Below are 26,284 nucleotides of genomic sequence, written 5' to 3' on the forward strand. Positions count from 1 at the left end.
CAACTACGCAGTGTGGAAATGCCTAAACAGAATAAGATCTGGTGTTGGACGTGCAAAAGCCACTCTCACCAAATGGGGATACCTAAATGACGGGGACGTTGTGTGTGACATTGGCATTGAACCACAAACCATGCAACATCTCCTGATATGCCCCCTGCTGGAGCAACCCTGCACAACATCGGACTTGGCAGAGTTTAATGAGAAGGGACAGCAATGTGTTCAGCTGTGGCTGAACCACATCTAACCAAGCCCTGTAACTGACTGCCTTGTGGACACGATAAGAAGAAGTTTACTTCCATAACATAGTGACATCACTATGAAACAGGTTTTAGGAAGATGCAGTTGGCATCAGATATCTTCACTTTATAATATTAGTAAGTGAGTTTGTGTAAAAACTCCCAGTTAAACATGCAGACAGGAGAGTGTGTGTCTGCTGGATAATGGAGCTGAGTGTGTGAGAGGAATATCAAAGAGCCTGTCCTCCAAACAGAAGTCAATCCAGAGATTTTTAAAAGCTTCTGATCAATCAACGCCGTCTCGAATACAGACTGTGACTCAGTTTCATTATCATGTTATGCTTCTGTGTGTGTGTGTGTGTGTGTGTGTGTGTGTGTGTGTGTGTGTGTGTGTGTGTGTGTGTGTGAGTGAGTGTGTGTGTGTGTGTGTGTGTGTGTGTGTGTGTGTGTGTGGCCTAGCATTACTATCCTTGTGGGGACCTACATCTGTTTACACAGTCACGTGTGGGGACTTGCCTCCCTTATGAGGACATTATGGGAATCATTAATTTTGGGGTGAAGACTTGGTTAGGTTTAGGCATGTGTTGGTTATGGTTAAGGTTAGGATAAATCTCCAGGAAATGCATGTAAGTCAATGTAATGTCCCCTGAAGTGATGTATACATGGTATGTATATGTGTATGTGTGTGTTTGTGTGTTTTTAAGGGGTTTAAAGCTGTGTAGAGTTTGTTTTTTAAAGGTTTTATGCTAATTCAAGGCTGAACTCTTAACTGACCAAAGACATTGTCTACAATATATAACTGAAGTGAATTACTGATGATTTAGCCATGGTTTAATCGTTTTAAACACATGGAAATGCTACATATTTGATCTTTACGGTGCTATTAAAGTTTGTATTACATTACATTATTACATTACATTGCATTTAGCTGACGCTTTTATCCAAAGCGACTTACAATAAGTGCGTTCGACCAACAAGACACAACCTTGAAGAAAACAGAATCATATAAGTACATCAGGTTTCATAGAGCCAAACATTTCAAGTGCTACTCAACTGGCTTTAGATAAGCCAGTCCTTTATTAGTATATAAGTGCTTAAATGTATTAAATGTGGTATGATAGTATATTCTTAAGGTGGTATGACAGCATTTATTTTAGATGGTATGAATGTGTGTATTTAGTCCTCAGGTAAAGGATACCTGGAGAGTATGTATTTAAGATGATGTGTATTTAAGGTGGTATGACAGTATATATTTAAGATGATGTATATTTAAGGTGATATGACAGTAAATATCTAAGATGATGTGTATTTAAGGTGGTATGACAGTATTCAAGATGATGTGTATTTAAGGTGGTATGACAGTATTCAAGATGATGTGTATTTAAGGTGGTATGACAGTATTCAAGATGATGTGTATTTAAGGTGGTATGACAGTATTCAAGATGATGTGTATTTAAGGTGGTATGACAGTATTCAAGATGATGTGTATTTAAGGTGGTATGACGGTATTCAAGATTATGTGTATTTAAGGTGGTATGACAGTATTCAAGATGATGTGTATTTAAGGTGGTATGACGGTATTAAAGATGATGTGTATTTAAGGTGGTATGACAGTATTCAAGATGATGTGTATTTAAGGTGGTATGACAGTATTCAAGATGATGTGTATTTAAGGTGGTATGACAGTATTCAAGATGATGTGTATTTAAGGTGGTATGACGGTATTCAAGATGATGTGTATTTAAGGTGGTATGACAGTATTCAAGATGATGTGTATTTAAGGTGGTATGACAGTATATATTCAAGCTGTTCTTAATTTAAGGTGGTAAGACAGTATGTATTTAAGATGATGTGTATTTAAGATGGTCTTGATTTAAGGTGGTATGACAGTGTGTATTTAAGGCGGTATGACGTACTGTAGTCTTTGGGCAGCGGGGCCTGGGCGGAGTGATGCACTATGGGTCTTCTGCGGGGCTCGTGAACCGGACTCTGAAACTGAGACACGGACAGAGGCTCGGGCTCCACTTCACGCTCTTCATCACCAGCTGGAACCTCCTCCTCTCTCTCCTCTGGCTCTTCCTCCTCCTCTTCATCCACCCCAGCCCTCTCCTCCAGCTCCCTCTGCTCTCCTAGCTCATACTCCTCTTCCTCCTCTTCCTCCTCCTCGGTCAGCGCTTCCTCTTCCTCTTTGTTGACCTTTCCTTCCTCCTGCTCTTCGCGGTCGTGCCTCTCCTTTTCCTGCACCTCCAGATTCTCCTCTTTAGTCATGATGGCCTGAAGAGAGAGAAGAAGAACAAGGACACTTTTAATCAGAGGTGGGAAGTATTGGAGTACAAATACTTTGTTACTGTACTTTAGTACATGTTTCTGGTATCAGTACTTTACTCCACTACTTATTTTCCTGACGACTTTTTACTTTAACTTCTTACATTTTGAACACAAATACCTGTACTTTCTACTTCTTACACTTTGAACACAAATACCTATACTTTCTACTTCTTACATTTTGAACACAAATACCTGAACTTTCTACTTCTTACACTTTGAACACAAATACCTGTACTTTCTACTTCTTACATGTTGAACACAAATACCTGTACTTTCTACTTCTCACATGTTGAACACAAATACCTGTACTTTCTACTTCTTACATGTTGAACACAAATACCTGTACTTTCTACTTCTTACATGTTGAACACAAATACCTGTACTTTCTAATTCTTACATGTTGAACTCAAATACCTGTACTTTCTACTTCTTACATGTTGAACTCAAATACCTGTACTTTCTACTTCTTACATGTGAACACAAATACCTGTACTTTCTACTTCTTACATGTTGAACACAAATACCTGTACTTTCTAATTCTTACATGTTGAACTCAAATACCTGTACTTTCTACTTCTTACATGTTGAACTCAAATACCTGTACTTTCTACTTCTTACATGTTGAACCCAAATACCTGTACTTTCTACTTCTTACATGTTGAACACAAATACCTGTACTTTCTACTTCTTACATGTTGAACACAAATACCTGTACTTTCTAATTCTTACATGTTGAACACAAATACCTGAACTTTCTACTTCTTATATGTTGAACACTAATACCTGTACTTTCTACTTCTTACATGTTGAACACAAATACCTGTACTTTCTACTTCTTACATGTTGAACTCAAATACCTGTACTTTCTACTTCTTACATGTTGAACACAAATACCTGTACTTTCTAATTCTTACATGTTGAACCCAAATACCTGTACTTTCTACTTTTTACATGTTGAACACAAATACCTGTACTTTCTACTTCTTACATGTTGAACTCAAATACCTGTACTTTCTACTTTTTACATGTTGAACACAAATACCTGTACTTTCTAATTCTTACATGTTGAACACAAATACCTGTACTTTCTACTTCTTACATGTTGAACACAATACCTGTACTTTCTACTTCTTACATGTTGAACACAAATACCTGTACTTTCTACTTCTTACATGTTGAACACAAATACCTGTACTTTCTACTTCTTACATGTTGAACACAAATACCTGTACTTTCTACTTCTTACATGTTGAACTCAATTTGAGTTCAACATGTAAGAAGTAGAAAGTACAGGTATTTGAGTTCAACATGTAAGAAGTCAAAGTAAAAAGTTGTCAGAAAAATAAGTAGTGGAGTAAAGTACTGATACCAGAAAGATGTACTTAAGTACAGTAACAAAGTATTTGTTCTCCAGTACTTCCCACCTCTGGAAATATCTAATTGAACCAGAGTGTGTGCTGAACACCAGGTTTAGTCCAGCATTGGATATTAATGAAGCTGACTCCTTGGGAAAGTTTCCAGTGCACAAAGAAAGGAGGAAATCACGCATTTGTGAAATGGAAAATCTTAATTTTAACTGATATTATCCGAGAGAAAGGCTTTAAACTGCATTAAGCTCGTAAAAGAACCCAGTGACACACACACACACACACACACACACACACACACACACACACACACACACACGGATCAGTAGGTCATACAGTCTGAGCTGTTCTGCTAAACCCACCCTAACAGCAGCTCTGTTGTGTTTCATATTGAATAAGCTACTGTCTATCTGCATGCCCTCTCTGTCTGTGTCTGTGTATTCTCTTGTTCCGATTAACCCAGACAAATCTTTCTTCTTGTTTTGTATCTATATCTACGCCGGGATCCGGAGTCGAGGCTGATCCTCTTGCTGTAGTCCTGTGTCCTGGATCCTCTATCCTGAGTTCTGGATTAAGTCGTGGACTTCGGGGCGTGGCTGAACCTGTCTCTGCGGTCCTGCCTTGGGTCTCGTCATGCTGCTTCCCTGATGGCTTCCACAGGATTGTAGCTGACATCCTCGTGGATTCATCTTCTTCTTACAGACACATGCATATCCTAACATTCGGTCTATATGCTGTAAAATGTATTATCTCTTCGATTTACACACGGCATCTATTGCACGTCTGTCCGTCCTGGGAGAGGGATCCCTCCTCTGTTGCTCTCCCTGAGGTTTCTCCCATGTTCCCTTTAAACTGTGGGTTTTCTCTGGAAGTGTTTCCTTGTACGATGTGAGGGTCTAAGGACAGAGGGTCTAAGGACAGAGGGTCTAAGGACAGAGTGTCTAAGGACAGAGGGTCTAAGGACAGAGGGTCTGAGGACAGAGGGTCTGAGGACAGAGGGTCTAAGGACAGAGGGTGTCGTTTGTTTCTCATACTGATATTCTGAACAATCTGTGCTGTTGTATTTGCTGTAAAGTGTCTCTACTGTAGGCTATTTTTATTTTATGTTCAGCACTTTGGCTCCACCAAAAATCGTTTATAAATGTGCTATATAAATAAAACTTGATTTGATTTGATGGAGGAAACACCAAAAGGGCAGAACGTGCAGCAGGGACCTTCAGATATCTGGGAAAATAAGAGACAATGTTGATTCCGTCTCCAAGAAAGCAAGGCAGCATGTCGACTAAGGAGCTTTAACACCAGGTCTGTGGTCAAACTGAGAGTATGACACGTTTAATAACCTCTCAGTAAAACAACATAACGAACGGACACAGGTCCTCAATCAGGACTTCATCTGTGACAACAACTCTAAAACGTGGACAGGGTGACCAGGTGTTCACAGCATGTAGCCGATGTCCTGCATTTGCCTGTTGCTTTTCTCCAAAGGTGTTTACAGTTTTTTGCAATTGCTAGTTGCTGGGTGCAGAGCTGAACATGTGTTGAGAGTGTAGGAGCTTTGAGCTGATGTCTTTCTCTTTGAGTGTGTGATACAAATAATTGTGCTTTATGTGTACTTTTTCTTTTTTTTAAGGATTGTTAGGACATTTTTATTTCACAGAGAGATGGCATCCTTCATTTGACTCCCGTCTTCAACGCTCTCATTTAAGCCGTTTTTTTTTTAGCCAAGGAAACACACAAGTAGAACTATCCAGAGAGGGCAAAAGTACACACTTCCTTTACTCGAGTAGAAGTACAGATACTCGTGTTTAAAAATACTCTGGTGAAAGTAGAAGTACTCACATCCTTTACTCAAGTAGAAGTACACACATCCTTTACTCAAGTAGAAGTACACACATCCTTTACTCAAGTAGAAGTACACACATCCTTTACTCGAGTAGAAGTACACACATCCTTTACTCAAGTAGAAGTACACACATCCTTTACTCGAGTAGAAGTACACACATCCTTTACTCAAGTAGAAGTACACATCCTTTACTCAAGTAGAAGTACAGATACTCGTGTTTAAAAATACTCTGGTAAAAGTAGAAGTACAGACATCCTTTACTCAAGTAGAAGTACACACATCCTTTACTCAGGTAGAATTACAGATCCTCGTGTTTAAAAGTACTCTGGTGAAAGTGGAAGTACTGACTAAACTTCTTTACTCAAGTCAAAGTAAAGAGACTTTGAAGTGTACTTCAGTAAAAAGTACCCATAGCTAGCAGCTGCTTTAAAGAGTACCTGACCTCCCTTTATATTAATAGAACAATAATGTCATTGTTAGCTAATGAATGTTTCCATGCTGAACAACGGCAACATGACAACATTTCCATTGGTCCCTCTTCTTTAGAGAAGACCAGGAAGTGATACACGTCATGGATACGGCCATGTTAGCGTTAGCAACTGAAAGAAACTGTGAAAAACAAGCTATCCCCATTAGCTGCGTCAGATCAATCAACAGTTTACTTATGGGTGTAGACGGAGACGGCGAGTCCCTCACAGTTTTTGTGAGATTTGCCAGAATATTTTGTCACATGGAGGTGAATACGTTTTGAAGCACCGAGACTCACAAGAAACGCCTGGCCCATAAAGAAAGTACGGATCTCCTGAAAGCAACAGAGGACGAGCGACCAGCAGCTGATTGAATAAAGCCACACTGCAGACTGTCAGCGAGCTCTGCTCCTTTTTACAGACTCACAAATGAATAGGAGAATACTTACGGATGATAGTTACTTCATTCCTTCACTTAGTTTGTATGCTCCCTACAAATGGAACACACTTCCAGAAAACCTGAGTCTTCACTTACTGAGTTCTTTAAGTCGAGGCTAAAATCACGACGTTGTTCAGCTGCTCACCCAGAAGTCTCTTAACTTGTTTTAGCACCTACTGTATTTACAAAGTTGTTTTTAAACTATTCTGTATCTCTTTTATTCCATCACATTGTGTTCCTTTCTTTGGTCTCAAGTGTTAACGTTGATGTGAAGCACTTTGAATTGCTCTGTCAAAATGTGCTTTATAAATCAACGTACCTTATACCACATATGTTGTAATTCCTTCACTTGCAAACCAGAGTAAAGCGTTGTTATTTATATGTATGAGATAATAGTTTCAATACAAATGTTTATTTGTAAGGGTTGCTTAGACATTATATTTCAATCTAAACTAGCTCTTAGCAACGCAGAAACATGTCCACACACACACACACACACACACACACACACACACACACACACACACAACCAACACCATCACCTGTTCTTAAACAAATCAAAGTGTATATATATATATATATGAGCTCTTACAGATTAACAAACATTAATGACTTTAGGATGAAATCATTTCAGTTTTGAGTATTGTGTACAAACTGTACGATGTGCAGACAAATGTCCATTGTGTACGTAAATGTCTTGGAGCATAAAGTAATCTGAATGCTAAGCTAACCGTTGCTATCAGACATCCACACATCTGGACTGAAGGAAAGATTATATTTGACTTTTAATTCCTATTTCTCTGCTTTTTAACGACTGTTTTAAGTTGTATTTAAATGTCATGTATAATGTGTCTCTGTTGCATTGTGTGTCCTTATGGTTTTGGAAGACACTTTGTTTGACCTTAAAATGTACATTTTGTCGATGGAAATGTACCTTTTTAATGCATGATATAAACATGTTTGGTTTAGTAAATGTGTTTCTCCTCACCTCAGAGAAGATACTTTCTGATCACAACAAAAAATGTCGTGTTATTGTGAGATCACAAAATGATAAAGTTGCATGAAAACAACTCAGGGACAATCCAGACGCTCTGAAACGTCCTGCAGAGATGTTTTTAATGTAATATTATTCTTTATCTGTAATGGGATTTATGAAATGTAGTCGCTGCCTGGACAGAAACCAGCGTCTGACACAGGACACACACACACACGCACGCACGCACGCACGCACGCACACACACACACATACACACACACGCACGCACGCGCACACACACACACACACACACACGTAATTACTATAAATAAACGTGGAGAAATTAAGAGTAAAGTCCGACTCTTACAGGATTTTTGAGGACAATTACTTTCAAATCTGATAAAATGACTAAAATATTTTATAATGATAAAGGTGTGATCTTGTAAAAATGATCTGTACCAAACAAATATGTTTCATTAAGTCTTTCAACATGTATTTATAGAACAGAATATCTTCATCACTATCAATATGGCATTTTAACACATTATTAAGCCTTAAAAGAATATTGTGCTTCCTGCTATTTGAATATTGCACTACACCATGTTGGGCTTTAAATAAAATGTAGCCTACATTAATTGTGCAGCCTTATCTAGTATATTATAATAGTATAACAGCTAAAAAAAACATTTGGCTGCATGGGAATTATACATTTAACGTTACGCATCAATACTAGCTTACTTATAAGACTTATAAGTACAATTTATGATGCATGTATGTGTTTAAATTGCAGTATTAGTACTTAAAATACCTTTCAATTTCACCCATTACGGGTATTTTCTAAAGCAGCATCTCTCACATTGAGTGCCAGTGGGAATACTGGGCATGAATACGACCGTAATAACCGAGAGTAAGCGTATTTTAAACGAAGCCCATCAGTCACAGCAGAACGAAAGGATGTTTCATTGTCTTTTTATGTGTATTTCGGATGCTTTTAAGGGTCTCCATGTGATGTGCGGAGGAAGGCCAGCATCCTCCTCCTCCTCCTCCTCCTCCTCCTCCTCCATCAGCCTCCATTTTAAAACACCACCACAAACACTGAACATGCAAAAAACACGACCAATAACACACACCTTATTCTGCACACACACACAGCTGCACACACACAAGCAATGATTAAGAAGCGAATACATGGAATAAATATCGATGTTTAGAAACCGTGTTTGTGGTTTGTGCCAATGTGCGTAGTGAAGATGGGAGGAAAAAACGCCCCGCGGACGCACAATGAAAACACGCGCACACGCACCAAAACATACGTTACGGTAACGCGTTTAAAACACATAATACACGTTTCAAAATGGTTTATATAAATGTCATAAATGCAGCTTGTAATGGATGCAAAGCAGATGTTGTTTTGAACAGCGCCCCCCTCTCAGCATCTCTCCATCTTTAACACGAATCAACACACACGCACATTTCAAGAACACACACTTCTAAGGATAATAAAGATTAAATGTGTGTTAAATCCCGCAGCTGAAGGTGTTCTTACCTGAAAACAAGCCGCTGGTTGTGGTGTGTGATGAGCCTCTCTCTCTCTGTGTGATGCAGAATAACACTGATGCTCTCTCTCCCTTTTTCTCCCCCTCTCTCTCTAATTTAATTCAGTTCGTGTCACTGACGCTCTGCTGACGTCACGGAGCTATTAACATACAGTGATTCATAAATGGGAATACAGCACTTTACAAAAATACAAATTAAAAGATGTATAAAAGTAAGTAATGATAGGCTACATATTGTTCTTACATTTCCCAAACATGTTCATATTTAAAAAAATTTTTAAATACATTCTTAAAAATGTGAAATTAGTTTCCAAAATATTTGTTTTAAGTGTTATTATAACTTTTTTAATGTATTGTCTTGAATATAAATAATTGTATTTTTTTTGTATTTAGGGCATTTTCATTACAAAATATATTTTAAATGAATTAAAAAAATGGTATTGAAAGTCTCCTAAAAAGACCTGAAGCGGAGGTTGGTCCTCACAAAGGGGGTAGTACAGGAATAGACACACAGGTAGAAGAGGTGTGTCCTGCATTCACAAGATCTGCGCTCAGATAGTTCAGTTGTGTTTCTGGCTCGCGCTGCACACAAAACACAGGTAAGCTTAGGTTTCTTTACTTCTTCTATGTCACTTTTATTGGATTTTAACTGATAGGATTCAGCTGTTATGTAGTGTTACGTTCCCTCCTGTACAAAGGGAAGTAGCAACATATAAAATAACCGGGAGAGAGATACAACTGATTTGTGAAGCCACAAGATGGTCTTTTAATAAATAAAATAAAAGGAGGCTCACCAGCCAATTTGCAAACTTACGACAAAACCAAAAAAACGTTCACATAAAAGAAAGCAACAACAGTAAACCATAACACTACTCAGAACTTCTACAAGTTGCACTTCTCAGTAGACAACAACCAAAACACTGCTGCACAGATCACCCACTGCCATCCATGCAGCTCACAGGAGAAGGACGAGAGAGACTGCAGCCTTCCTCAGTTCCTTTATGGAGGTTGGGAGCACCTGAGGGAGAGGCTGCACCTGGAGGGAGACAATCAGGGAGAGAGAGAGAGAGAGAGAGAGAGAGAGAGAGAGAGACGAGAGAGAGAGAGAGAGAGAGAGAGAGAGAGAGAGAGAGAGAGAGAGAGAGAGAGAGAGAGAGAGAGAGAGAGAGAGAGAGAGAGAGAGAGAGAGGAGAGACACACACACACATACACACACACACACACCACACACACACACACACACACACACACAACGGCACGTAACATGTAGCCAAGAAGTAGATGAGATAGCAAAAAAACGAGGTAAATGAATGGGCTACTGATACAACAGTACATATAACCCCAAAGTGTCGTGACACAGGCAGTATGTTCTCTAATATTTATACTACAATAATATATATATAGTCATATTTTGAAATGGGGCGTAATGCAATACTTTGACTTGTAACGGAGTACTCCTACACCAAGGTGTTTTTACTTACAGGTCTTTCGTGTTTTTAGAAAATGAATGTCTTGAATTTTAACCATTTATTTCTGAATATATAAAATAAATATTAATAAAATAATATATATCAATAATCAATATTATCAATAATACACAATCAATACATGTTTTAATATGTTTGACTTTGTACTAATGTGATGCAGCGAGGTAGATCTATGTGCGTCAGCATGGGACCGGTGTAACTGGTTAAACTTCTTCTCATGAATGCATTTATGAAACAATCCAGTCCACTCCTTTCACAAGTATGACTTTACTGAACCGACTACAGCAACATAAACAGCTGGAGAGGGGTCCTCTTTAAACTCTTTAAAGTAGAGACACTACATACTGATATACACCTGAACATCAGCAGGAGAGGACTCTTTCAAGTAGAGACACTACATACTGATATACACCTGAACATCAACAGGAGAGGACTCTTTAAAGTAGAGACACTACATACTGATATACACCTGAACATCAGCAGGAGAGGACTCTTTAAAGTAGAGACACTACATACTGATATACACCTGAACATCAACAGGAGAGGACTCTTTAAAGTAGAGACACTACATACTGATATACACCTGAACATCAGCAGGAGAGGACTCTTTAAAGTAGAGACACTACATACTGATATACACCTGGACATCAGCAGGAGAGGACTCTTTAAAGTAGAGACACTACATACTGATATACACCTGAACATCAGCAGGAGAGGACTCTTTAAAGTAGAGACACTACATACTGATATACACCTGAACATCAGCAGGAGAGGACTCTTTAAAGTAGAGACACTACATACTGATATACACCTGAACATCAGCAGGAGAGGACTCTTTAAAGTAGAGACACTACATACTGATATACACCTGAACATCAGCAGGAGAGAACTCTTTAAAGTAGAGACACTACATACTGATATACACCTGAAGATCAGCAGGAGAGGACTCTTTAAAGTAGAGACACTACATACTGATATACACCTGAACATCAGCAGGAGAGGACTGTTTAAAGTAGAGACACAACATACTGATATACACCTGAACATCAGCAGGAGAGGACTCTTTAAAGTAGAGACACTACATACTGATATACACCTGAACATCAGAAGGACAGGACTCTTTAAAGTAGAGACACTACATACTGATATACACCTGAACATCAGCAGGAGAGGACTCTTTAAAGTAGAGATACTACATACTGATATACACCTGAACATCAGGAGGAGAGGACTCTTTAAAGTAGAGACACTACATACTGATATACACCTGAACATCAGCAGGAGAGGACTCTTTAAAGTAGAGACACTACATACTGATATACACCTGAACATCAGCAGGAGAGGACTCTTTAAAGGAGAGACACTACATACTGATATACACCTGAACATCAGCAGGAGAGAACTCTTTAAAGTAGAGACACCACATACTGATATACACCTGAACATCAGCAGGAGAGCACTCTTTAAAGTAGAGACTCTACATAATGATATACACCTGAAGATGAGCATCATGTGTCTTCTTCAATAAATATAGTTCTGAAATGAGCCGTTACATCTATGTTTGCTTTTGTTACTTTGTGTATATTTGTATGCCAATACTTCTGTACTTTCACTTAAGTTAGATGAATGAATGTACTTTTACTAACAGAGTATTTTGGGTAATTTAGCATTACTTTTACTTAAAGGTGGGGTAGGTAAGTTTGAGAAACCGGCTCGAGATACACTTTTTGTTATATTCCATGGAATGCTCTTAACATCCCGATAGCAATGCATATCTGAAGTGCTTTGACAATAAACATAAAAATATGTCATCTGTGGAAGCCGTGGCGCTGTAAAAAGTACGACCAATCATCTGAGCCGGCTAAAGTAACTGGATGGCCTACCTGCCTGTCAGCCTTCCATCTGTGCACAAACTTATCTCGTGCCCTCATTGGTCATGTGCGCGTTCGTGTGTGTTGGAGGAGGGGCTCTGGAAGGAAGTGGCAGATTTTCTCCGGTCGTGTATTTTCAAATTCTAGCGATATCGAGCCGGTTTCTCAAACGTACCCTACCTTTAAGAAGAACCTTTTTACAATTTGTATTTCTTCCACCCTCTCCTCTGTCTTTCCCCTGCAGAAATGGCCTCTGCAAACATTTCAGATGAGTTTCTGTGCTCCATCTGTTTGGATGTTTTCACGGAGCCTGTTTCCACTCCCTGTGGACACAACTACTGCCGGGCCTGCATCAGCCGCTGCTGGAGCTCCGGGGCCATCATCCAGTGTCCGCTGTGCCAAGAAACCTTCCTCACAGCCCCCAAACTGAGAGTCAACGTCGAGTTCAGAGACATGTTGGAGATTTTCAAGAAGACCAAACAAGCAGGTGACTCAAATTCCCCAAATGTTCAGAATTTGTAAAGAACTTATTTTCGGAAAAATTGGTTTTTTTATATTGATAAAAAGAGAAGCACAAGGACTTTAGACAGTCAGGATTTGCAAAAATGTCCTCGAAAATCCTTAAATGTCACCTATTATGCAAAAGGCACTTTTTGATGTGACTCACTAAGCGTCAGGGAAAAAAAACCCTCTCTTTTCCTCCGTACCCACATCTCTAAAAACGGGGGAACAACGGAGCTGATCCAGATTTGCGTCCAATATGATGTAATATCTGAAATGTGGGCGGGCTTTACACCCAAGACCAATGTTGCTGTCAGAAACAATACGCAAAGTGTTTTGGAAGTAATATGGTCTTTATTTACTTTAGCATCGCTAACACTCAGAGCTAACCTGTACTAGAGAGAGTATGTGTAAAGAAGCAGGAAATATAAAAAGGAACTCACCTTGTGGTAAACCTGAGAGATAAAAAGAGTTTGAGCTCCATACTGTTTCAGAAATAATCCTTGATGTGGTTTGGACCATAATATAGCGTTTAATCACGGCAGCATTTATCTAAGTTTCTGCTTGTCTCTGAGCTCTGCTGCATGCACACTCCAAAGGGGGCGTGGCCACGGCAGCTCGGGTTACATTTGAAGCTGTCCCAGAATCAGCATTTTAGTAACAGGGCTGAAATAGAGGGGTGTGAGCAGTGTTGGCGTTAGAATTTTTCGCTAACCGTCCTTTAGACCAGGGGTTCCCAACCTTTTTTCCCAAGAGCCCCCCCAAATGACTCCTATTGGAAGTTGCACCCCCCCCCCCCCCCCCCCACACACACACAAGGAGGGGGGGGGGCAACAGCGGTAATTAACCTGTTAGGCCCCAAGCCTATTTTTCAGGTTTCAGGCTCGAAAATGACATTCCCAGAACAAATGACCATATCTTCCCTTCTAAAAGGGTTAAATTAATAATCTTTGTTCTCAAAGTAATGATAAACCTGTGAGTTGGATGTAGAAAATTCAGAATCAATATAGATGTTTTTTATTTTAAGAATATTCAGATTGAACATGGTAAAAAACTGTAAATTATAGTGTCCGTCCAAAATATATGTTGTACTTATAGTGAAAACTAACCTTGGATGATGTTTGTAGACTAAAAGCTTTAGGAATCCAAAGTACAACATATAATAAGTACCCTGTATCAAGATTGATGCAAAAATAAGTGATATTTGACCTTTTTAGACAGATTTAGCAAAAAAAACTTCTTCTGGGGTCATTTGGGTGGATTTTCCTTATCTCTGGCCCCTCTTGTTCGATTTTGACATGTGACATCTCTTTCTGACCGTTAGAGCCAATAGAATCCAAGGGAAATCGTCCCGCACACACTCATGTTAAAAAAAAATGGTGGCCTCTCTGCGCATCCTTGCAGAGGGGAGAAATATCCTGCTCTGATATCAAGCAACGGAAAAGCTGTTTTATTGCTTATGGATTGTCAGAACATTTCAAAGGGGACGCAGTCACATTGGATTAACCTATGGATTAACTACAGCATCGTTGTTATCGTTTTAATGCCATTGAAGACCAGTTTAGACCAGACAAAGACGAAGGTAAGCCATGTTAGCGTTGTGGGCTACCTAGCGCCACTTGTTTTGATGTACGTTTTTGTTGATAACGTCGCGAGTTTGTATCTTTCAGTGTTGAGGTGGGCACCGTTAGATTCTGTGTATCCTTGCGATCATAAACAATGTGTTGGATGTGCAACTGTGCAACTGTGACAAATAATCCAACTGAACCCGGCATGGACAATGACTATGTTTTAAACATGCGCTTATCCAGAAAAGCCTGGTTTGGACACTTTACGGGCAGAAGAAACATTTCTATAGAAAGAATTATACATTTCTGTCTTTGTATGCCTTTAATACTAACTTGAATTTGTATTCAAATGAATTAATCAACTATTTTTTATATTTTATTGTAATGTAGAGACAAGGCTTTTAGTGACAATCATGTATTCCGTTACAATTATATGTAAAAAAAAAAAAAAAAAGTAAATATGATTTTTGGCTTCAAATCATCTGAGGCCTGGCGCCCCCCCTGCGATCTTTGGCTCCCCCCCCCCAAGGTTGAGAAGCACTGCTTTAGACGGACAGGATCGTAACATTTCCGTCATAATCCATTATTACCCATCGCGTCTGTACACAACTCGTCACTCACGTGTCGTGCTGACGGGGGGGACCACGCTTGAGAATTGTTAGCGCCGGTGTTATGCCGTGTTATGCATGCACCTCACGGGAGCACGCACAGCGTAAATAAAAAACTCCCAGACATTTCAATGATCTGTACGGCAAAGTACGGTTTGGAAGCGATATAATTTCCTTTTTTGGCGGGCATGCATAACACGGCATAACACCGGAGCCTCACTGTGGGGAAACGTTGGCGCTGTTCCGAGTTTGTTCTAATCTGTCAAAATGACAGACTGCTTTCAGATTTTCCCGTCATTGTTAAAAAAAATCTGTCATAGACGGAAAGTATTCGGTTAACGCGACCTCTGGGTATGAGGCATGGCTAGGATGGGTGATCTGTTTGGTACTTTGAGCAAAACACTTCAGAGACATGTTTTGTATAGATATGGCCCTATAAGATATTGTTCAAATATATCATAATAGGTGAGCTTCGATATAAAAAAAAAAATAAGAATGTGTATGAAAAAATAATGTTTAATTTTCCAAAGCAGGTGAGGATGGAGGATCCCCGGCCGGGCCTGGAGACGTGCCCTGTGACCTCTGCGAGGGGAATAGGAGGCGTAAGGCTGTGAAATCCTGCCTGGGTTGTTCGGCCTCTTACTGCGACGCTCACCTGAAGCCCCATCCCACCGTGCAGAAGTTAAAATGGCACCAGCTGATCAACCCCGTGGATTCCCTGGAGGAAAGGGTCTGCAGGAAGCACAACAAAGTGATGGAGTCTTTCTGCAAGAGAGACCAGTGCTGCGTTTGTTCCGTGTGCCTGAAGGAAGACCATGTGGGGCATGACGTCGTCTCTTTGGAGGAAGAGTTTAATGCGAGGAAAACTCTGTTGCAGGGTGCAAACACATCTATAGCCGACGCTATATCAGATAAATGCAACACGGTTATAAGGGTAGAAAACTTGATGACGCAAAGTAGGCAGAAGGTGGAGGAAACTAAGGTGGAAGCGAACCAGGCCTTCGATGGTTTGGTTGCCGCGATCCTCAGTAAAAAAACTAAGCTGATGGAGGTTTTGGAGGAGAAGCAGGAAGCTGCAAAGGGATAAAGCACTAAAGAGACAGCTAGGGCTGGAGATCGCAGAACTCCGTCAGACGAGTCTGAAGATGGAAGAAATGTTAAAGACAGAGGACGAATTTCGACTCCTGCAGAACCTACCATCCATCCCCTCTGCACCAAACACAAGGCATCGCTATACAGAACGCAAAAGTCTCCTGCAAGTAGAGGAAGTCTGGAGAGCGGTGGCTAAAATCGAGGAGACGCTCAACGAACACATGGACAAGATTATCAGAGAGGTCCTTCAGAGGGATACGGAAGAGGAGGCCTTTGAAGAACAGCAAACCCTGTTTGATGATGAACTTGGTAAGATCCAGGAGCAACATGCAGTAAAGGTGACTTTAATTTTTACAACATTCTCGAGGGCCGTACAAATTATTGAACTCAACCTCTGCTAAAAAAGACTAAAATCACATTCATTTCGCCTTTCTTTCATGCTGTGCAAAGAAAAAGCAACCTCTAAATCCAGATATCTTTCTGTTTTATTTTCAAAGTGTGTAAAAGGCATGAACACCAAAACAGAAAGATATGGACAAGATGTGCAAATGTATTTAGTATCCTACCCATGTGAACATGATTTAAGTGGGGGGTGGACCTAACATCCTCCGGGGGGGGGGGGGGGGGGGGGACCAAACATCCTCTAGGGGGGTCCGGGGGGGGGGGGGGAAACCTAACATTCTCTAGGGGGGCATGCTCCCCCGGGAAGATTTCTTTTTTAATATTGAAGTTAAAAGCATGCATCTGATGCTGCAAAATTAAGAGATCTATCTCAACACCAATGTGAAACAGAACTGTAAACAGATTTTCTTTTTCTTTATGGATATTTTACAAATCACTTAGCATAGCTAGCTAACCAGATGCTAACAGCAATAATCCCGGTATGGTACAGCTCTCTCTCTCGTTCGCTCACAAAATACGCTCGTGCCACACACACACACACACACACACACACACACACACACACACACACACACACGCACACACACATACACACACCATGTATACATCACTTCAGGGGACATTACATTGACTTACATACATTTCCTGGAGACTTATCCTAACCTTAGCCATAACCAACACATGCCAAACCCTTACCCTAATCCTAATCCTAAACCTAACCAAGTCTTCACCCTAAAATTAATGATGCCCCTCATGGGGACCTCCATTTTGTCCCCATAAGGGAGGTGAGTCCCCACACGTGACTGTGTAAACAGATGTAGGTCCCCACAAGTATAGTAATGCTAGGCCACACACACACACACACACACACACACACACACACACACACACACACACACACACACACACACAAGCTTGAATGACACACAAAGACCCAGAAGTAGTTTTTCTCTGTAATGTAGCATATTATTTTCGATGGCGTTATTGTATGATCAGAATGACAGATGTCTGCGGCATGTGTACGGCTCCTTATGTGTACTGCATTTTTTGTGCCGAAGCGGTGTTCCGGTGCTCTCCAGCAGCACTACACCATGTGATGACACATTACACTCGTGTTGTGTTCAAGGAACCTGTCCTTGGCCAGGAAAAACAGGCAGTCGCTTGTTTAATTCTGTTGCTGTCTAGATTTCTTTAATTTGTTTTGTCATGTGTTTATAAATTACCTCGCGGGCCGTATCAAATGGTCTCGCGGACCGTATACGGCCCGGAGGCCAGAGGATCCCCACCCTGCCTTAAAGGACTGACAGGATGGAAGTGGGAGTGGTGAGAGGGTCCATTAACAGGAAAGGTGTCAACTTGTCTCTTACTCCTGAAAACAACAAGATAAAGCTTTTTCTTTAAAATGTGTGCGTTGCAGCAGCACAGGGAGAGCAATTGCAAAGTAGAATAAAACTAAACTTATTCATTTCATGGTTAAAACAAAAACAGAAAAAACAATAACTTTATATTAAGGAAGAAATCCACATATGGTAAATAATACCTTAAATATTGTGATCATTATTACTTTCTATCAGTTTCCTATTTCTACGACATTTCGCTCACCTTTATTGTGACTCTAATGAAATGTTTATATTTTAAAATGTGCTGTTTATTTAGGGATTTTATTAAGACTGTACTTTATGCAATGTTTAATGCCTAAACACACTGCTGCTCATGTACACAGTATATAACTCATTGTACACTTCGACACTATTGTTTTCCTTTCTGATGCTGTGTTGGTGATTTTCGAGCAATCTCTGAAGGAATCATTTATTTTGGGGTTTATTAAGTTATATCTTATCCTAAAGAATAATCAATAATATTACGCGGCTAACTTTTATTTGGCTTCTTTAGTCATACTCATGTTTTGGTATCATTTGCTATTTTCTTCGGCTGTTAAGATTCACTTTTAATTGTTGTTATATCAAAATCAAATATAGTTGTAATGATATATTTGTTTTCTGAAATGGATGCAGTTGTTGTCTTTGGTCACTTGAGGGCAGTGCACACACAGTAATGGTATTCTGCTAAACTCCTAATAAACAAATACACAAGTTACTGTGCACAAAACAGGAGATACATATTACTGTATATAGCCATTTTAATGTCTTCATACAAGGTGGGGTATATTTAGTGTCCACTCAATTTGCTGGAGGTGAGAATGACAAAAAAAACATTACCAACATCTGACCAATCACGGCTTTGATACGGCCACTAGTGCAGGTGTAGAGATGTCGGTGAAAAGACAGTTCCAGTCCGGCGCAAGCAAGAGGGAAAAAAACAAAACATGAAGAAACTAGAGCATCACTCGAAGGTGGGTTATTGTATGAGTCAAATGTACAACTTGCGAATGTTGTATAAGTCAAATGTCAAACTTTTGCCAATTGCCATATTAAAACAGCTGCAATTCAGGACATGAAGAAGGCAGTCTCTGCAGAGCATACAGGCTAATGGAGATGCAGTTATTTCCAGCATTCTTTATTTAACATTCATTCAAGTATGTGATGCCTTTTATCTGCTGATGTACAGGAGGAAGAGAGATACACTGTCTGTCTAGTTGGCTTACATAACAGTTAAAGTTTACAGCCTAAAAAACATGGAGCATTTTTTCCCCTTTTATTTATTTTTATGTCAATTTGCACATTTCATGGTGACGCTCAGCCTCTCCCCTTAACTCCTAACAGTCATCGTCATGGTGACGCTCAGCCTCTCCCCTTAACTCCTAGCAGTCATCATCATGGTGATGCTCAGCCTCTCCCCTTAACTCCTAACAGTCATCATCATGGTGACGCTCAGCCTCTCCCCTTAACTCCTAACAGTCATCATCATGGTGATGCTCAGCCTCTCCCCTTAACTCCTAACAGTCATCGTCATGGTGACGCTCAGCCTCTCCCCTTAACTCCTAACAGTCATCATCATGGTGACGCTCAGCCTCTCCCCTTAACTCCTAACAGTCATCGTCATGGTGACGCTCAGCCTCTCCCCTTAACTCCTAACAGTCATCGTCATGGTGACGCTCAGCCTCTCCCCTTAACTCCTAACAGTCATCGTCATGGTGACGCTCAGCCTCTCCCCTTAACTCCTAACAGTCATCGTCATGGTGACGCTCAGCCTCTCCCCTTAACTCCTAGCAGTCATCATCATGGTGACGCTCAGCCTCTCCCCTTAACTCCTAGCAGTCATCATCATGGTGATGCTCAGCCTCTCCCCTTAACTCCTAGCAGTCATCATCATGGTGACGCTCAGCCTCTCCCCTTAACTCCTAACAGTCATCATCATGGTGACGCTCAGCCTCTCCCCTTAACTCCTAACAGTCATCATCATGGTGACGCTCAGCCTCTCCCCTTAACTCCTAGCAGTCATCATCATGGTGACGCTCAGCCTCTCCCCTTAACTCCTAACAGTCATCGTCATGGTGACGCTCAGCCTCTCCCCTTAACTCCTAGCAGTCATCATTATGGTGACGCTCAGCCTCTCCCCTTAACTCCTAACAGTCATCATCATGGTGACGCTCAGCCTCTCCCCTTAACTCCTAACAGTCATCATCATGGTGACGCTCAGCCTCTCCCCTTAACTCCTAACAGTCATCATCATGGTGACGCTCAGCCTCTCCCCTTAACTCCTAACAGTCATCATCATGGTGACGCTCAGCCTCTGCCCCTTAGCTCCTAACAGTCATCATCATGGTGACGCTCAGCCTCTCCCCTTAACTCCTAACAGTCATCATCATGGTGACGCTCAGCCTCTCCCCTTAACTCCTAACAGTCATCATCATGGTGACGCTCAGCCTCTCCCCTTAACTCCTAACAGTCATCATCATGGTGACGCTCAGCCTCTCCCCTTAACTCCTAACAGTCATCATCATGGTGACGCTCAGCCTCTCCCCTTAACTCCTAACAGTCATCATCATGGTGACGCTCAGCCTCTCCCCTTAACTCCTAACAGTCATCATCATGGTGACGCTCAGCCTCTCCCCTTAACTCCTAACAGTCATCATCATGGTGATGCTCAGCCTCTCCCCTTAACTCCTAGCAGTCATCATCATGGTGACGCTCAGCCTCTCCCCTTAACTCCTAACAGTCATCATCATGGTGACGCTCAGCCTCTCCCCTTAACTCCTAACAGTCATCATCATGGTGACGCTCAGCCTCTCCCCTTAACTCCTAGCAGTCATCATCATGGTGATGCTCAGCCTCTCCCCTTAACTCCTAGCAGTCATCATCATGGTGACGCTCAGCCTCTCCCCTTAACTCCTAACAGTCATCATCATGGTGACGCTCAGCCTCTCCCCTTAACTCCTAACAGTCATCATCATGGTGACGCTCAGCCTCTCCCCTTAACTCCTAGCAGTCATCATCATGGTGACGCTCAGCCTCTCCCCTTAACTCCTAACAGTCATCGTCATGGTGACGCTCAGCCTCTCCCCTTAACTCCTAGCAGTCATCATCATGGTGACGCTCAGCCTCTCCCCTTAACTCCTAACAGTCATCATCATGGTGACGCTCAGCCTCTCCCCTTAACTCCTAACAGTCATCATCATGGTGACGCTCAGCCTCTCCCCTTAACTCCTAACAGTCATCATCATGGTGACGCTCAGCCTCTCCCCTTAACTCCTAACAGTCATCATCATGGTGACGCTCAGCCTCTCCCCTTAACTCCTAACAGTCATCATCATGGTGACGCTCAGCCTCTCCCCTTAACTCCTAACAGTCATCATCATGGTGACGCTCAGCCTCTCCCCTTAACTCCTAACAGTCATCATCATGGTGACGCTCAGCCTCTCCCCTTAACTCCTAACAGTCATCATCATGGTGACGCTCAGCCTCTCCCCTTAACTCCTAACAGTCATCATCATGGTGACGCTCAGCCTCTCCCCTTAACTCCTAACAGTCATCGTCATGGTGACGCTCAGCCTCTCCCCTTAACTCCTAACAGTCATCATCATGGTGACGCTCAGCCTCTCCCCTTAACTCCTAACAGTCATCGTCATGGTGACGCTCAGCCTCTCCCCTTAACTCAGTGTTTCAGTCATCATCATGGTGACGCTCAGCCTCTCCCCTTAACTCCTAGCAGTCATCATCATGGTGACGCTCAGCCTCTCCCCTTAACTCCTAACAGTCATCGTCATGGTGACGCTCAGCCTCTCCCCTTAACTCCTAACAGTCATCGTCATGGTGACGCTCAGCCTCTCCCCTTAACTCCTAACAGTCATCGTCATGGTGACGCTCAGCCTCCCCCCTTACACCTAGCAGTCATCATCATGGTGACGCTCAGCCTCTCCCCTTAACTCCTAACAGTCATCATCATGGTGACGCTCAGCCTCTCCCCTTAACTCCTAGCAGTCATCATCATGGTGACGCTCAGCCTCTCCCCTTAACTCCTAACAGTCATCATCATGGTGACGCTCAGCCTCTCCCCTTACCTCCTAACAGTCATCATCATGGTGACGCTCAGCCTCTCCCCTTAACTCCTAACAGTCATCATCATGGTGACGCTCAGCCTCTCCCCTTAACTCCTAGCAGTCATCATCATGGTGACGCTCAGCCTCTCCCCTTAACTCCTAACAGTCATCATCATGGTGACGCTCAGCCTCTCCCCTTAACTCCTAACAGTCATATCATGGTGACGCTCAGCCTCTCCCCTTAACTCCTAAACAGTCATCATCATGGTGACGCTCAGCCTCTCCCCTTAACTCCTAACAGTCATCATCATGGTGACGCTCAGCCTCTCCCCTTAACTCCTAACAGTCATCATCATGGTGACGCTCAGCCTCTCCCCTTAACTCCTAACAGTCATCGTCATGGTGACGCTCAGCCTCTCCCCTTAACTCCTAACAGTCATCATCATGGTGACGCTCAGCCTCTCCCCTTAACTCCTAACAGTCATCGTCATGGTGACGCTCAGCCTCTCCCCTTAACTCAGTGTTTCAGTCATCATCATGTCAACCACAACACAGAGAAACACTGATAGAAATGTGTGTGTAGTTGTTGATACATTGCTGACAGAGGGAACTACGTTTGAATACAGATTTAAGAAATATCAGTTTTTGAGCATGTCATAAGCATGTTTTGTCTTGACTATATTATAATATAGTATTTATATTATTGAATTGATTATGATTATTATTATTAGTAGTAGTAGTAGAAGTAGTTTATTTGCATTAATTATATTTTAATCTTTTTGAGACTAGTATTTGTTCATTCTGTAGTGCACTATTAAGATCAAAACATATCTTAAGTGTGCTTGAATGATGGATTTATTGTCTGCATTGGTCCAGGAGATCATCAACCTCCCAAAGATGACCCTACAAAAAACTGTTCTGGAGATGTTGTTATTTCTCCACAAAAGTGAGTTACAGGAACTGTACCCAAATCTCTGGATTGCCCTCGGCATTGCAGTAACTCTTCCTGTTACAGTTGCGTCTGCTGAGAGAAGCTTTTCCAAACTGAAGCTTATGAAGACGTGCCTCCGGTCGTCACCAGTGGTGTAGTGGGGATTTTTTTACTGGGGGGACGCTATTTTAATTAGGTCATCCCAAACAATGCCACACAAGTGCGCATGCACGCAGTGCACTCACAAAACGGGCAGACAGGTCCACAGAAACTACCGGTATGCTTAGTCCTACTTTAGTTACTGTACTGCAAAAAGCAGACGGCGCTGCGCTCAACACACACACACTCAAAACCATGGACACACTGGCACATAAATTACATAAACAATTTATAGGCCTAAATTGCATAAACTACAACTAAGCAGTTGTCCTGAAATTAACTTATTAAATAAACTAAACGAAAAATATAGCCATACTTATGCAAACAACATTGAATCTGGACTTGACATTATTCTGATTAGGCCTAGCCTACATTGCAAATAAGCAGACAGCGCTGATTTTCACACACACACACACACCTTGGGTTTTGAAGACTGATAAATCCGAAATGGATGAACAAACTTTGCAGCCCAGTTTCCCAGCTTTGCAGTCTATCCACGGGCATGCCTCTTGTTTCCTCCGCCACATCTCCTCCGTCCATACCTCTGGGAAAGGTGAGCTTGAGCTAGCCAGGGGAACGTTGCTAGCGCAGCTAACGTGCACGTTAGCTAGCATTATCCACGTCTTTAGGCGGCTCTTCTGATGATGTATTACTAGCAGCTTCACTTGTAGCTTCGGTGCTGCTAGCCTCTTTCTTCTCGTGAATTATGTTCTTTTTAGAAAATAAGTCAAGTAAAACATGTTAGCCTGCCATTATAGAGATTTTTCGTTAGTGTTCTTGAGGGAAAGAGCTGCTGCAAAATCGGCGGGCGCGGCGAGCTGGCTCACCGTGGGTGTGTCAGTGACTATGGTCAGTATGAATCATACTTTTTTAAGGAAATCGTTTTTATTTTTTATTTTAATTACTGTGAAATGTATTATGTTTTCGTCATTATTACAACAAATACACACTTGCAACTGATAACACTGGCAATGATTTTATATTTATTAGACTTAAAAAAAAGATCATGCTCCAAATAAGTGGGGGTACCCCCGCGTCCAACGCCCACTACACGACTGGTCGTCAATGGCACAAGAACGCTTAAGTGGCCTGGCTATCATAAGCATCAATGCACAGTTGGCACAGCAGCTGTCATACGATGACCTTGTCGATGACTTTGCATCCAGGAAATGCAGATGTATTCACCTGTAAACGCATACTGAACGACATACATGCACATTTACCATTTACCTCACTGGTTAACAAAGTAACTGTGTTGATAATAATAATAAACAGGAATGATATTTGTATATAAAGTACTTTGTTTTCAAAAAAAATAATTTCACTCCTGTCATTGGGGGGGCTCATCTCACAATGTCGCTTGGGGCCCCAAGTTGGCCAGGGACGGCCCTGCCGACTAACTCCCCTTGTGTGTATGTACAGCTCTCAACATGCCCAGACTTGTAGTGATTTTCACCTTGTTTAATTATTTCCGCCTCATTCTGAAAGGAAGAAGTGAAATGTTCCAACGTGACGGCCGTCTAGGTGTGTGGTGCGAGACGGGAGATGTAGTTCATTGAGCGGTTTCACACAAAAAAGTGTTACTTCACAGTTTTATGACACATTTAAAAAAAAATTGACTTGCAAAATTATCTTTTAAATTGTCAAACATCATATGTGTAATTCGTGGCACAATTAAAACGGAATCGAAAGATAATCTTTCTCTCTCCATTGACTTCAATACATAATTTTTCCGAAATAAGGTTCCATGGAGCTCCCCGGAAGGGGAGGGACTTCGCCTCTCTTGCAGCGTCAGGAAAAACAAGTTATTTAGCCTTCCCAAACGACACGAGCCGTCTATGCAAATAATGATACTTTCAGTTTCATTTTCAGCGACGATACGGAGGGTAGCTCTCATGTGAAGGTGATTTTCCACCGACACAAAACAACAACAGTTACTAATAAACAGGTAAGCTTTGACTTTGTTACGTCTTCTCACGCTTTTTGTAACTTTTATTGGATTTGAACTATTAAGCTGCAGCAGAGGTTCAAAGGCTTTATATAGGCCTATGTCATGCACAGCAGTGTAGATATTTCGGTACCACTTTACAATAAGACTACCCTTATAAAGGGTTTACGAATAGTTTGTAATTCATTTATTAATTAGGTTGTGAACACTTTATAAATCATTAATACGCGTTTATAAGACATGAGATAAACAGGGCAACTGTGACCGGTTGCTTGCCAAATAGTGAGCCCACATGTATCTGTACTGCTAAGCCTTATATTGGCTACCTCGCTTACTTCGTCTCCTTCATCAGCCAGCATCCTTGGTAGCCTATCTGTTGCTCACTGAGTTGATTCTCGCTCAGTAGCCAATATAAGGCGTTGTCATCTTGCCAAATAGTGAGCCTGTGTTGATGTATGAAAACTATGTTATAACTGGTTTATAAATGGTTCTTAATGATTAATAAAGTGTTTACAACTTAATTCATAACCTAATTATAAACCCTTTATGAATCCTTTCCTTTGGTCTTATTGTAAAGTGGTACCGATATTTCAATACAAAACTTAGGTCCAGCTCCTCCAACAATGCAACATAAATATATATAAGACATACAAAAACAATACAAAATTGTTCGAGAGAATGTTGCTAGACTTACGGAAGAGGTTTAGGGCAACAACAACGTTTTTTTGTTCTAAAAGAAAAGTCAGAATTCTGACTTTTTTTCTCAGAATTCGGACTTTCAAGTCAGAATTGCTGCTTTCACTTAAAATTACGCTATATTTGAACAATCAATTATAGGGCCATATCAATACAAAACATGTCTCTGAAGTGTTTTGCTCAAAATACCAAACATATCATTTTTTCTCTCAGGTTTACCACAAGGTGAGTAGGCCTACCTTTAATATCCTGCTTCTTTACACATACTCCAGTACAGGTTAGCTCTGGGTGTTAGCGATGCTTGCTAATGTAAACAAAGACCATATTACGTCCAAAACAGTCAGGCATTGTTTCTGATAGCAAAGTTTC

The 26,284-nt window shown here is 41.2% G+C and overlaps 2 protein-coding genes across 3 annotated transcripts in view; one reads left to right on the forward strand and one right to left on the reverse strand.

Moving 5' to 3' along the window:
• The window catches only part of clip3 (CAP-GLY domain containing linker protein 3), a 34,317-nt gene extending 24,993 nt beyond the window's left edge, over positions 1-9,324 (reverse strand). For both annotated transcript variants that reach the window (XR_004571537.1, XM_034240262.1), the window contains exons 1-2: positions 9,203-9,324; positions 2,153-2,510 (exon numbers count right to left, since the gene is read on the reverse strand). Coding sequence is in view for 1 of the 2 variants with exons in the window: in XM_034240262.1 (XP_034096153.1) it covers positions 2,153-2,504 (352 nt within the window). In the remaining variant the exon portion in view is untranslated. The remainder of the gene's footprint in view (positions 1-2,152; positions 2,511-9,202) is intronic.
• Positions 9,325-9,776: 452 nt separating this feature from the next.
• LOC117562430 (E3 ubiquitin-protein ligase TRIM47-like) lies at positions 9,777-16,803 on the forward strand. The gene is given in 4 exon segments (XM_034240264.1): positions 9,777-9,811; positions 12,815-13,057; positions 15,778-16,324; positions 16,326-16,803. Coding segments are annotated over 3 exon segments (1,203 nt in total). The 5' UTR covers positions 9,777-9,811; positions 12,815-12,816; the 3' UTR covers positions 16,741-16,803.
• The last annotated feature ends 9,481 nt before the right edge of the window (positions 16,804-26,284 follow it).

This window comes from Gymnodraco acuticeps, unplaced genomic scaffold, assembly GCF_902827175.1.
Source record: "Gymnodraco acuticeps unplaced genomic scaffold, fGymAcu1.1, whole genome shotgun sequence".
NCBI lineage: Eukaryota > Metazoa > Chordata > Actinopteri > Perciformes > Bathydraconidae > Gymnodraco > Gymnodraco acuticeps.